The following is a 12911-nucleotide window of genomic DNA, read 5'->3' as shown; positions in this document are numbered from 1 at the left end:
TGGTGGTGTCTATATAACGGCGACACGGGGCGGTACATTTTCAGGAGAAAGCCCCAGTGTGTGCTGCGCTAAGGATCGACCAATCAGACTTCAGCGTCGAATTTGACGAGCAAAAGAGGGCTTGGACTGCGTCATGGAAGTGGTCGGAAAACCGGGAACCAGCCAAACTGCAGAATAGAATAACTGAATACCATGTGCCCGACCACATGAGGCCCGCGTACGAAGAAGAACTTCGCACATGGATCAAGGATGGCTGGCTGATTCCCTACCCCTACAAGAAACTTGGACCTCCTAAGGGTCTGATCCCATTAATGGTGGTTGCTCAGCACAACAAAGCCAAAGTCAAGCTGGTAATGGATTACCGAGAACTGGACTCGTATGCTGATGCGTTCACAGCCGATGCTGACTTGTGCGCTAGCAAACTACGAGAGTGGCGCCAGCTGGGTTCTAACGTGTCCCTGTTGGATCTGAGAAGAGCATATCTGCAGATCCGGGTTAGCGAGACAATGTGGCCATTTCAGACGGTAGTGTTTGCCGGTAGGAGGTATTGCCTCACAAGACTGCGCTTTGGGCTGTACGTTGCGCCCTAAATAATGAAGACGATCGTCAATGCTGTATTGTCACAGGATAAGACCGTAAAAGAGGGGACATCAGCATACCTTGACGACATATACGTGAATGAAGACATTGTGCCGTCATCACGTGTGAGGGCCAAGCTAGCCGAACTTGGACTGATGTGTAAGAATCCAGAACATTTGGAGGATGGCGCTCGTGTCTTCGGGTTGAGCGTTCAACAGGAGCGAGGGACCTTGAAGTGGGGGCGTGGAACTGCAGTTCCTGAAGTGCCCCATGTCCTCACGAGGCGGGCTATATTTTCCCTGTGTGGACAACTGGTGGGACACTTACCAGTATGTGGATGGACTCTGGACGCGACAGCCATCATGAAGAGGAGGGCGAGTGCATTTAACAAAGGCTGGGATGACGAAACGGCGGACAATCTGTTGCTGCACATGGTGAAGGAGACCATCACAAGAGTCAAGCAGGAGGACCCCGCTAAAGGACATTGGTGCGTCCAGGGAGACAGGCTAAATGTGTGGGTGGATGCGAGCTCCCTCACGATTGGGGCTCTATTGGAGATGAACGGGTCTGTGATTGAGGACGCCTGCTGGTTGCGACCAATGGATGATGCTGCTCACATCAACCTGGCAGAGTTGGATGTGGTAATAAAAGGAATAAACTTGGCACTCCAGTGGAAAGTAAAAGAATTATGCATACGCACAGATTCGCTGTGCGTAGACCACTGTATAGTTGACACACTAACAGGCAAAACGAGAGTGCGCACCAAGGCGGCTACCGAAATGCTAATCAGACGATGGTTGGAGACAATAAGGAAGTTGGTGGAAGAGTACGACCTATCGGTGAATGCGGTGCTTGTCACTTCAACCTGCAATCTTGCTGATAGACTTACCCGTGTGCCCCAGAGATGGTTCGACGCAATGAAGAAAGAAGCCAAACCAGGGTCTTTATGTGCTGCCTCTGTTGAGGAGATGGATAAAATCAAGAAGGTACACCATGACAGTGGACACCCTGGAGTGAGACGGACATATTATTTCGTACACTTAACCAACCCGTCAGTGTCCAAAAGCAAAGTAGAAGCAGTGGTCAAGGAATGCCAAATATGTCAGTCAATCGACCCGGCTCCCACCAAATGGCAGAAAGGTCGGCTGGAAGTCGACGAGAATTGGAGCCGACTAGGCATGGACATAACCCATTATGGTGGTCAGCACTTCCTCACACTGATCGACTGCGGACCAACGAGGTTTGCGATCTGGCGACTATTAACAAGACAGGACTCGGCTAGTGTCATCCATCAATTAGAGTCCATATTTTACGATCGGGGGCCACCTGAAGAGATTCTCACTGACAACGACACAGCCTTTTGCAGCGGAGAATTCAGGCGTTTCGTAGACGATTGGGGGATCCGGCTTAGGCACAGATGTGCGTATGTACCGAGTGGCAACGGTATAGCGGAGCGGTGCCATCGAAGTGTGAAGAGGATAGCAGCAAGGAAGCAATGTACGATTGCAGAGGCAGTATATAGGTACAATACAACACCAAAGGATGATGTGACTGCTGAAAGTGCACCTGCTAATGCGATACATTGCTATCGAGTACGTATTAAGGGCATTGACGCCTGCCTGCCTAGTCAGAAGAGGACACAAGGATGGTACAAGTTAGGGGACACCATCTGGGTAAGGCCTCCCAATAACCGATGTACGACCAGTTTCAGAAGAGGACGGATCACCGGCATAATTAGTGAGCAGGCTGTGCTGGTACTCCACGGCATGTGAGGGATGTCCGGCCCGCCCTTGATACAAACCAAATGGCGAACAGCGAAAGTGATGAATCATCCAATGATGAAATGTGGATCTGACCTATGCCCCATTGCCGTGATGACATGGCTGAGAACCTCAGCACAGATGGCGATAGTTCCAGCGCCTCTTCTGAGAGCCCCAATGACGATGGAGCCCAGCTTGATGGAAGGACTGCTGGCAACGTTAATGGCGACAGGTCTGTTACCCCTTCTGAGAGCTCAGATGAAGATGGAGCGCAACCGGATAGTAGGACTGTGGACACTGACCCAAGTAGCCCTGATGAAGATGAAGAAGTCCAGCTAATCCCCCTCCGTAGGAGTGCTCTTAACAAACGACCGCGGCCGCAATGCTGCATGTGTGATCTTGAGACCAGGGGGGAGGGGGGGGGGGTTAAAGTCATATAGAATGAAGGAAGAAAGCGACCACGTGTATGTGCGTGTTGTCTTAACTGCTGGTAGGATCACAGGGAGGGCAGAAATTAAAAATGGCGGCTGTGGTTTTTGTAAGATTATTGAGCGATGACGTCACCCCTCACGTGACTGTTTTTCTGGCCGCCGATTGGCTGATGACGAACGCTTGGACAATAAAAGGAGTATGTTCAGAAGATCGAGGACAGTGTGTATCAACTGCATCAGTGTGATTAGAAGTTCGACGTGTGTGTTAATCAACTGCCGTAGTTGTGAAACGAATTCAAGCTTTAGAAGTTCGACGTGTGTGTTAATCAACTGCCGTAGTTGTGAAACGAATTCAAGCTTTAGAAGTTCGACGTGTGTGTTAATCAACTGCCGTAGTTGTGAAACGAATTCAAGCTTTAGAAGTTCGACGTGTGTGTTAATCAACTGCCGTAGTTGTGAAACGAATTCAAGCTTTAGAAGTTCGACGTGTGTGTTAATCAACTGCCGTAGTTGTGAAACGAATTCAAGCTTTAGAAGTTCGACGTGTGTGTTAATCAACTGCCGTAGTTGTGAAACGAATTCAAGCTTTAGAAGTTCGACGTGTGTGTTAATCAACTGCCGTAGTTGTGAAACGAATTCAAGCTTTAGAAGTTCGACGTGTGTGTTAATCAACTGCCGTAGTTGTGAAACGAATTCAAGCTTTAGAAGTTCGACGTGTGTGTTAATCAACTGCCGTAGTTGTGAAACGAATTCAAGCTTTAGAAGTTCGACGTGTGTGTTAATCAACTGCCGTAGTTGTGAAACGAATTCAAGCTTTAGAAGTTCGACGTGTGTGTTAATCAACTGCCGTAGTTGTGAAACGAATTCAAGCTTTAGAAGTTCGACGTGTGTGTTAATCAACTGCCGTAGTTGTGAAACGAATTCAAGCTTTAGAAGTTCGACGTGTGTGTTAATCAACTGCCGTAGTTGTGAAACGAATTCAAGCTTTAGAAGTTCGACGTGTGTGTTAATCAACTGCCGTAGTTGTGAAACGAATTCAAGCTTTAGAAGTTCGACGTGTGTGTTAATCAACTGCCGTAGTTGTGAAACGAATTCAAGCTTTAGAAGTTCGACGTGTGTGTTAATCAACTGCCGTAGTTGTGAAACGAATTCAAGCTTTAGAAGTTCGACGTGTGTGTTAATCAACTGCCGTAGTTGTGAAACGAATTCAAGCTTTAGAAGTTCGACGTGTGTGTTAATCAACTGCCGTAGTTGTGAAACGAATTCAAGCTTTAGAAGTTCGACGTGTGTGTTAATCAACTGCCATAGTTGCGAAACCAATTCAGAACAGGAAGTAGGTTTAGCAACTTTTTGCAGGTTTCGCAGGCTTTTACAGATTTCACGTTCTCTTTGGACACTTGCAGGACGATTAATCTGGCAAAGTACAGAGTTTTCTTCACACCTGGATGTCTGCTTTGACAATGGACATTGGCTACCTAGTCTTTGTCCAGTCGTCCTCCCATCGCTGCACAGCTTTCAACCCCCGGCTCTCCTCCTTCCTTTAGCAGACCCAGCCATCTGCTTGGTACTCTGGTGTGGCGATCTGACAATACTGTACAAGCATCATATCCATGGTCAATTCATACTCTTTCATCAGTGATTGCAATGTTTCCAACTGTTGCCTAACCAGCATCTCGCCAGTGGCTCTTGTATTCACCCGTGCCTTCTCAATCTGAGTGTCAGAAATTCATTGATGCTTACATGCCAAATCAGTGATCAAGTGTATGGTCATCGCCTTCCACTGGAGGGCCAAGTTAACCCCCCCTGAGTGCCACGTCAAGCTTGGCTAAATTTATATGTCTAGCATCGTTGGTCGGATGCAGCTAACACGCATCTTCAATGACATTTCTGAATGCCTCGAATGCCACTCCCGTACCTATGGAACTTGCATCTATCCAGACTGTAATCTTGCTGCCGCCCATGCATCAGTCTCCTCTAACAGGGTCCTGCTCAGCATCTCCACTAATATGTAACAGAAAGAGAGGTCTTCGATCTCATCATACCATCCCTTGATTGCTGTAATCATCAAACACAAAAAATGACTAACAAGTTTCCCCATTCAGGGAAAATACGTGCCGACAGATCAGCACATCAAGGATTTTAGGAAGCTGATTTCCTCATCTCCTCTGGGGGGTGCTGCTTTCTTCCCAGACCTGCAAGAACGCTCCATTTTTTAGTCACATTGGATCCTTGCAGACCAAACTAAAGTTCGAAAAATGCTGGCGCATATGCAATGCAGAGACAACACTTTTATGGATGAAAACGTCATTGGCATATGCTGACACAGCACACTCAGTTATGTGCTCTTGCGATATTATGGCATCTTTAAAAGATTTCATAATGAGAGGCATCACGTTGAGCCCAAATCCTATCCACGTGAAGCAAAGACGCTGGCTCTTGAAAAGGACACTTTGAAATGGCTAAAATGTTTTGCTGGCGTGGATCTGAAGATACGCTTTCCATAAATACAGAAATGACACATCAACTTCTGGCTACCACCATTGTCTTAGCTTTTGCGCACACACTTGTGAACGCATCCACAAAGCCATTTAATTCATGGTAGTTCAGCATTGGATGTACCTACTACTTTTGCTCCTTCACGACTACCATTAAAGGAATCAAGCCCTTGGGAGGCTCTAGTCTCTCCTGGGGATATGGAATCTGATACCTCTGTTCAGTCTTGAAAGACAAAAGATACCCCCTGTAGGAGTAGCTGCGCATGTAATTGTGAGGCAAGGGGTGTGCAATCGCCAACTACACCTGAATTGGCACTGTTTGAGTCCAGTAGCAAGGAGAAGTCCAGGACAACTGGAAACAATGCCGAGATAAGCAGAGAGCACATACAGTACCTGGAAGTCCCAAATGGTCATTCATTTAGTACTGACCAGGTTCAACGCTGCTAAACTTCGGTGATCCACCGAAAACTGGTGTTTTTTTTTGTTTTGTTTTTTTTATTACATTTTCACCCCAAACAAGGCATATTGCCACTTTGGTGTAAGGGGCTACTATCAGGGGTAACATCTACTGGGGTACTATGTAGGGATTTGGGCAGCAAGGTGTCTGTTCATGTTACACTTGAACTTCTGCACGTCAGTACAGTTGGGGAAGCAGGGACCTGGAACGGAATTCCAAATTCTAGCGGTTCTGGGGAAGAAACTGCTAGAATAGAAAGATCTTTTACATCTAGGGATCTCTATTGTGTGGGGGTGAGATTTAGCTTCCTGTCGGGTTTGTCGAGGATGTTTACGTCATGGGGGCACAAGTGCTTGCAGCTCGTCAGAACATTCTTCATTAAAATACTTGTAGAACAGGCAGAGGGATGCAACATTTTGTCGATGGGACAGAGGCTGAAGCTTAGATGCCAGTTTAGGGCTTATCAGATTGACGACTCTCTTTTGAACCTTGTCTAGGAGCGAAAGACTAGTAGCAGATGAACCAGCCCAAATATGACAGCAATACTCCATACATGGGCAAATGGTGGCCTTATAGAGGTACAGGATAGTAATTTTCTAGCACGGTAGAGAGAGCCTACCTTCTTTGCAGCGGTCCTGGCAAAGCTTTCAATGTAATTGTTCCAACTCATGTTTCCTGTGAACGTGAGGCCAAAGAGTTTGAAAGATGTACTCTCAGATAAAGTGTCATTGGCCATTGCTATTGGTGGTAGAGAAGGTTTCTTGTATTTATTGAAGGAGACTAGTTTAGTCTTGGCGGAATTGAATGTGACCATCCATTTTTGTCCCCATTCCACTACAGATAGGAGGTCATCCTCTAGTGTTTCTGCCATTTCTTTAGATATGTGTTCATTTGTTTTCCTGTCGTGCCTGTTATAGAGTGTGGTGTCATCAGCATATATACCCATCTCAGAGGCAATTTTGTTGGGGAGGTCATTTATGAATATTAGGAATAACAGAGGTCCAAGGATAGACACTTGGGGCACTCCCGCATTTATATCATATTGTTTAGATGTACGACCGTCGAGGACAACCTGGATTTTTCTCTTATCTAAGAAGGATTTGATTATGTTTAGTATTCTACCAGTGATACCGTATGATTTAATTTTCCTGAGGAGACCCTCATGCTATTCCCTGTCAAAAGCCTTAGATATATCTAGAGCTACCGCTCTGCCCTCCCTGGCTTTGTCCAGTGAGTGGTATATACGTTCAGAGATTACAGTGAGGATGTCTGCTGTGGAACAGGCTTGTCTAAATCCATATTGTTGGTCAGTCAGAAGTTTAGCATCTGTAAGGTGATGGACTAGAGCATGGTTAATTATTGTCTCAAATATTTTGGAAAAAAGTGGTAGAAGGCTAATGGAGCGATAATTTAATGGTTCAGTTCTTTCGCCAGAATTCTTAAATACTGGTACCACAGAAGCAGTTTTCCAACAGCCCGGAAAGCAAGATTCATTAAGGCATTTGTTGTATAGTTTGGAGAGAACTGGAGCTACTTCAGCTGAGCACTTTTTTAATAGCACAGCTGGGATGAGATTGGGTCCACATGCCTTTGAAGTGTCAAGGTTTTTTATGATAGCATGCACCTGAGAAGGGGTGATTTTCAGATCGTCTAGCATGGCATCTGTCTGCATAGGAAAGTCAAGTAGGGGTGGTTGAGAGGGTCCAGTGTGGAATTTGAGGCAAACCGACTGGCAAGCATATTAGCCTTTTCAGTTGCTGAGCAAACAACCTCGTGATTGTTGGTTAGTGGAGGAATTGCTGATTGCCCATTATTTACTACACTGTTGTAGATTTTCCAGAAGTCACGAGTTCCTAGTTTTTGTGCTTTGATGCGTTTTTTAGTTGTTTCAGTAAATTCTCTTTTAGCTGTCGCTATTTCTTTCTTAACGTTATTTCTAGCTTCTATATACTTCTGTTTGTTTGAACTGGACTTATGTCTGTTAAGTCTGTGGTATGCATGCTGCCTTTGAGCAATGGCAGTTGCGCAAGTAGAAGTAAACCATTGAGGAGAGTGGAGCTTGCTATAAAATTTTCGCCTGGGGACATGTGCTTCTATTGCAGTTTTGAACCATTCAGTGGTCTCATTTGCGCACTGTTCAGCAGGAAAAGAAAAAATATTTTCCCATGGGGCATCTCTGATAAGATCTCTGATGGCTTCCCAGTAAGCCTTTTTATAATATCTCGTTTTGAGCACTGGCTCTTCAGTTTTGGCTCTAGAGTTTAGGGCGATTTCAACCATTATCACTGCATGGTCAGCGTTCCCAAGTGGGCTGTTGGCATTCGTTATACAATCATCAGGAGCTGTGGTCAAAAACAGATCTAGAAGTGATGCGTGTTGTTCTTGCTGATCAGGGAAACGGGTTGGGAACGTAACCATTTGTGATAGGGAGTGAGATATAGCGAAACTATGTGTTGAGCTGCCCACTGTGTCTATGTAATTAGAGAATCCAAGCCAGTTTTTGTGGTGACATTAAAGTCACCAAATACATGTACTTGTGCGCTAGTGTCGAGGGAGAGTGCTGTGTCTATGCTGTCAGAAACTTTGCTTATTATGGTGCAGTCCTGGGTCGAGGGAGAGCGGTAGAGAAAATATATGGAATCAGTCATTTGTGATCCAAAGTTCCAGCTTCTTGTAATCTTCTGACATTATCAGACATTATAGCAATATTTTTCTTATCCTAACCTACTCAAGGTAATACTAAATCAGAATATGTAAAGCAAAGCTGTCGCTAAATGTGCTGTTAATTCTTGCATGACTCTGTACATTGCTTAAACAACGTTCACTAACCAGTTGTTCACCCCTATTTTATGCAAAGCCCACCAAAAAAAATTGTGCTAGTAGATGTAGAACAGTTGAAGTAGGAGATTTCATTCAAAAGATGAAGAACAAGGAGAACATAGACGGAAGAGACAAGAATGAACTTGAGAGAAAGAAGGATAAATAATGACAAATAGTGTCTACCTAAGTAATCAAGAAAAAAAAAAAATAAATATCAACTTACTGTTCTTGAGTAGATTCCAGCAGGCCACGATTTACTAGGTTTCGGATGTGATCAGAAACAAGATATTGATCAAGTTTGAACTTTGGAAGATTATTTGTTTGCGGAATTCTGAAAAAAAAAAAAAATAGAAAAACATTAGTAGAGGTAAAAAAATAGTTTCTCATAGCGTTAACATTTTTATCACTACTTTCCTAAAAATGTCTCCAAATATATCATGTAGATTATTATTTATTAACGCATGTGAAAGAATATTCATTAGCGCATACATTGCTTAGGCGCTGTTGCAGAAATGTTAAAAGTTGCCGGTAAAATAAGCATTGAGATCGTCATAAATTTAAGAAATCAGATCATGAAACAAAAAGGTAATTCTGAAAGAATCGTGGAGATTGTGAATTGTTACAAAGATAAAGGGAAGCTGTGGATAAAGATAAATACAGAGGCTTAAAGTTGATGGATCATATCCTTAAAGTAATTGAGAGAATAATTGAACGGCAAATAATAAGATCAGCATAAAATGATCCTCGCAAAGTATAACTAGTACTATAATAATCTTGAAATGCAAAGTATAACTAGTACTATAATAATCTTGAAATGCAAAGTATAACTAGTATTATAATAATCTTGAAATGCAAAGTATAACTAGTACTATAATAATCTTGAAATGCAAAGTATAACTAGTACTATAATAATCTTGAAATGCAAAGTATAACTAGTACTATAATAATCTTGAAACGCAAAGTATAACTAGTACTATAATAATCTTGAAACGCAAAGTATAACTAGTACTATAATAATCTTGAAACGCAAAGTATAACTAGTACTATAATAATCTTGAAATGCAAAGTATAACTAGTACTATAATAATCTTGAAACGCAAAGTATAACTAGTACTATAATAATCTTGAAACGCAAAGTATAACTAGTACTATAATAATCTTGAAACGCAAAGTATAACTAGTACTATAATAATCTTGAAACGCAAAGTATAACTAGTACTATAATAATCTTGAAACGCAAAGTATAACTAGTACTATAATAATCTTGAAATGCAAAGTATAACTAGTACTATAATAATCTTGAAATGCAAAGTATAACTAGTACTATAATAATCTTGAAATGCAAAGTATAACTAGTACTATAATAATCTTGAAATGCAAAGTATAACTAGTACTATAATAATCTTGAAATGCAAAGTATAACTAGTACTATAATAATCTTGAAATGCAAAGTATAACTAGTACTATAATAATCTTGAAATGCAAAGTATAACTAGTACTATAATAATCTTGAAATGCAAAGTATAACTAGTACTATAATAATCTTGAAATGCAAAGTATAACTAGTACTATAATAATCTTGAAATGCAAAGTATAACTAGTACTATAATAATCTTGAAATGCAAAGTATAACTAGTACTATAATAATCTTGAAATGCAAAGTATAACTAGTACTATAATAATCTTGAAATGCAAAGTATAACTAGTACTATAATAATCTTGAAATGCAAAGTATAACTAGTACTATAATAATCTTGAAATGCAAAGTATAACTAGTACTATAATAATCTTGAAACGCAAAGTATAACTAGTACTATAATAATCTTGAAACGCAAAGTATAACTAGTACTATAATAATCTTGAAACGCAAAGTATAACTAGTACTATAATAATCTTGAAACGCAAAGTATAACTAGTACTATAATAATCTTGAAACGCAAAGTATAACTAGTACTATAATAATCTTGAAATGCAAAGTATAACTAGTACTATAATAATCTTGAAATGCAAAGTATAACTAGTACTATAATAATCTTGAAATGCAAAGTATAACTAGTACTATAATAATCTTGAAATGCAAAGTATAACTAGTACTATAATAATCTTGAAATGCAAAGTATAACTAGTACTATAATAATCTTGAAATGCAAAGTATAACTAGTACTATAATAATCTTGAAATGCAAAGTATAACTAGTACTATAATAATCTTGAAATGCAAAGTATAACTAGTACTATAATAATCTTGAAATGCAAAGTATAACTAGTACTATAATAATCTTGAAATGCAAAGTATAACTAGTACTATAATAATCTTGAAATGCAAGAAAACGGATGTGTATTTTGCTTTTGAGGAAACTTTTCATAGAGTTGCAAGGTAGGTTGTCTGGTGGACTTTGCATAGATTAGAGGTAAACAAGTTTTTTTTTTTAATTATTTAAAAAAAATATTTTACATAGGAATCACCACTTATTAAGGCCCGAAGTCTACTTGAGGATAAGAGTTAATGAATGTACAGTAGTCACTGAGACAACAATGTATTAATAGTTAGTGGTAGAAATGGAATAGAAATAAATTATTTAAGGGAGTGGCTCTAGAACTTGTTTACATTGTACTTGAAGATGACCATATTGTAGTCAGCTGGAAAGCAGGTCAGTGCAATAAAGTTCACTATTATTACTATATAATAAATAAATGATAAAAGTCCATATTCCAAATTTCATGTTGACCATCTTACAATTTATTCCTTCAATTCAGTTGACACTTACAATTCTTGACAGTAACTGTTTCGTAGCATAAAATCAATCACTTATTATATCAATGAATTTATTTTGCCCTTAACTCATCAGAAGAAATAGCAACAATCAGTCCACCAAAAGGAAATAAAATGTGTTTGGACAGGATTAAAAAATCCGAAAATTGGAAGAGGAGTTGCAAATACCTTAGTTTATTTCATCACGCCATGTAAAAATGGCGTAACGAAAGAAAACTATAAGCTATTTACAACTTCAGAGAAGATCCTGCAGTCCAAACTTGGCTCGCTGTAACTTTTGGTTATTCCCTAAGCTCAAGGAAAACCTTAGAGTTTGTTGTTATGACGCAATTAAGGAGATGTAAGAAGCGATGACAAGGGTTATTGACATGCTTACACAAGAGGACTTCCAGAAGTTGGTAGAAATGTACAATAAGTGCATTGCAGACAGAGGAAATTACTCTTCGAAGGGAACTTTCATGTGTGTACTATCAATGAAAAAAAGTCTGGAAAGGCACCTCGTAGTGTCAAAGGTCAACTGAAGATAAATTTGTCTCTAGAGCTCTAACGCCTGTAATAGTAACTGGATTTAAAATCAAAATAATTTGCGTAATATACTAGCAGGGGTACCCGGGTGTTTGTAGGTGTGTATGGGGGGGGGGTAGATCAAAACAAAACCCTGTTTAAATATTAAAAAAAATGAACAGAAACAAAAAAAAAAAAATGGCAAAAAAAGTTTTGAGAGGGAGGGAGGCTCAAACCCGAAGCCTTAAGGTTAATAGTCTGATGACATAGCATGACGCCACGAAGGTAGGGAGTTTGGGAGAGTCGAAAATAAGTGTTTAAAATCCCAGGTGGGTTTCTAGGTCAAAATTTAAAAAAGAAGTTTTGGTAGGTGAGTATGAGGATCGAACCCGAACCCGAACCCTTGAGGCAAAGTTGGAAATTAAAGTGTGAAAAATAAAATGTGCAACTTTAACCATTGGGCCACCGCGACATACAATAGAAACACGTTTGAATTTATTTATTTAAGTATTGACAGATGGCCACAATAAAAGAGTTAACTGCTTCTATTTGACCTAATTAATGAGGTCAAATAGAAGTCACGCAGTTAACTTGGGTTTATTTACCCAACTTTGACTGGTTTTTCCCCAACAGATGTTGGGGAAGGGGAAACCAGCTCCCCATTGTCCAGATTAATTAACAATTGTCTGATATAAGAGGAGTTTGTCCCCACATTGATCAAAGGTGATTGCTTCTGGACGTTTCCCGGCACGATGCCAAGAACACGACCCGGTTTGAATTTAGTTTCACTTTATTTATACTAAAAAGCAGGACAAACATGGGACAGAGCAAAATAGCGCGAATCTCATAAAAGTTGACGTAAATAAATATAGAGGCACTCACGTTCCTAAATCGTAGATATTATTATCTAGGGCCTATATACACAGTTGTAAGCGATCGTAACGACCTCGGGAGCGTGTGCGAAAGAAGCCTTTGCGAAACATACACAAAACGGTCACACACATTTTGCCTTTTATATATATAGATAGACTAGCAGGGGTACCCGGCGTTGCCCGGGTGTTTGGGGGGTGGGTGTATGTAGGAGAGGGTGACC

General features: G+C 40.7%; 1 protein-coding gene across 2 annotated transcripts in view; it reads right to left on the bottom strand.

The window, feature by feature from the left end:
- The window catches only part of LOC145285957 (putative helicase mov-10-B.1), an 84848-nt gene that overhangs the window by 51765 nt on the left and 20172 nt on the right, over positions 1 to 12911 (bottom strand). For both annotated transcript variants that reach the window (XM_080134899.1, XM_080135454.1), the window contains exon 5: positions 8766 to 8873. In XM_080134899.1, the coding sequence (XP_079991025.1) occupies positions 8766 to 8873 (108 nt within the window). The remainder of the gene's footprint in view (positions 1 to 8765; positions 8874 to 12911) is intronic.

This window comes from Euprymna scolopes, chromosome 1, assembly GCF_053919585.1.
Source record: "Euprymna scolopes isolate OS-2025 chromosome 1, ASM5391958v1, whole genome shotgun sequence".
Classification (NCBI taxonomy): domain Eukaryota; kingdom Metazoa; phylum Mollusca; class Cephalopoda; order Sepiida; family Sepiolidae; genus Euprymna; species Euprymna scolopes.
The sequence above is the reverse complement of the archived record's forward strand: the minus strand, read 5'-3'. Positions and strand labels throughout refer to the sequence as shown.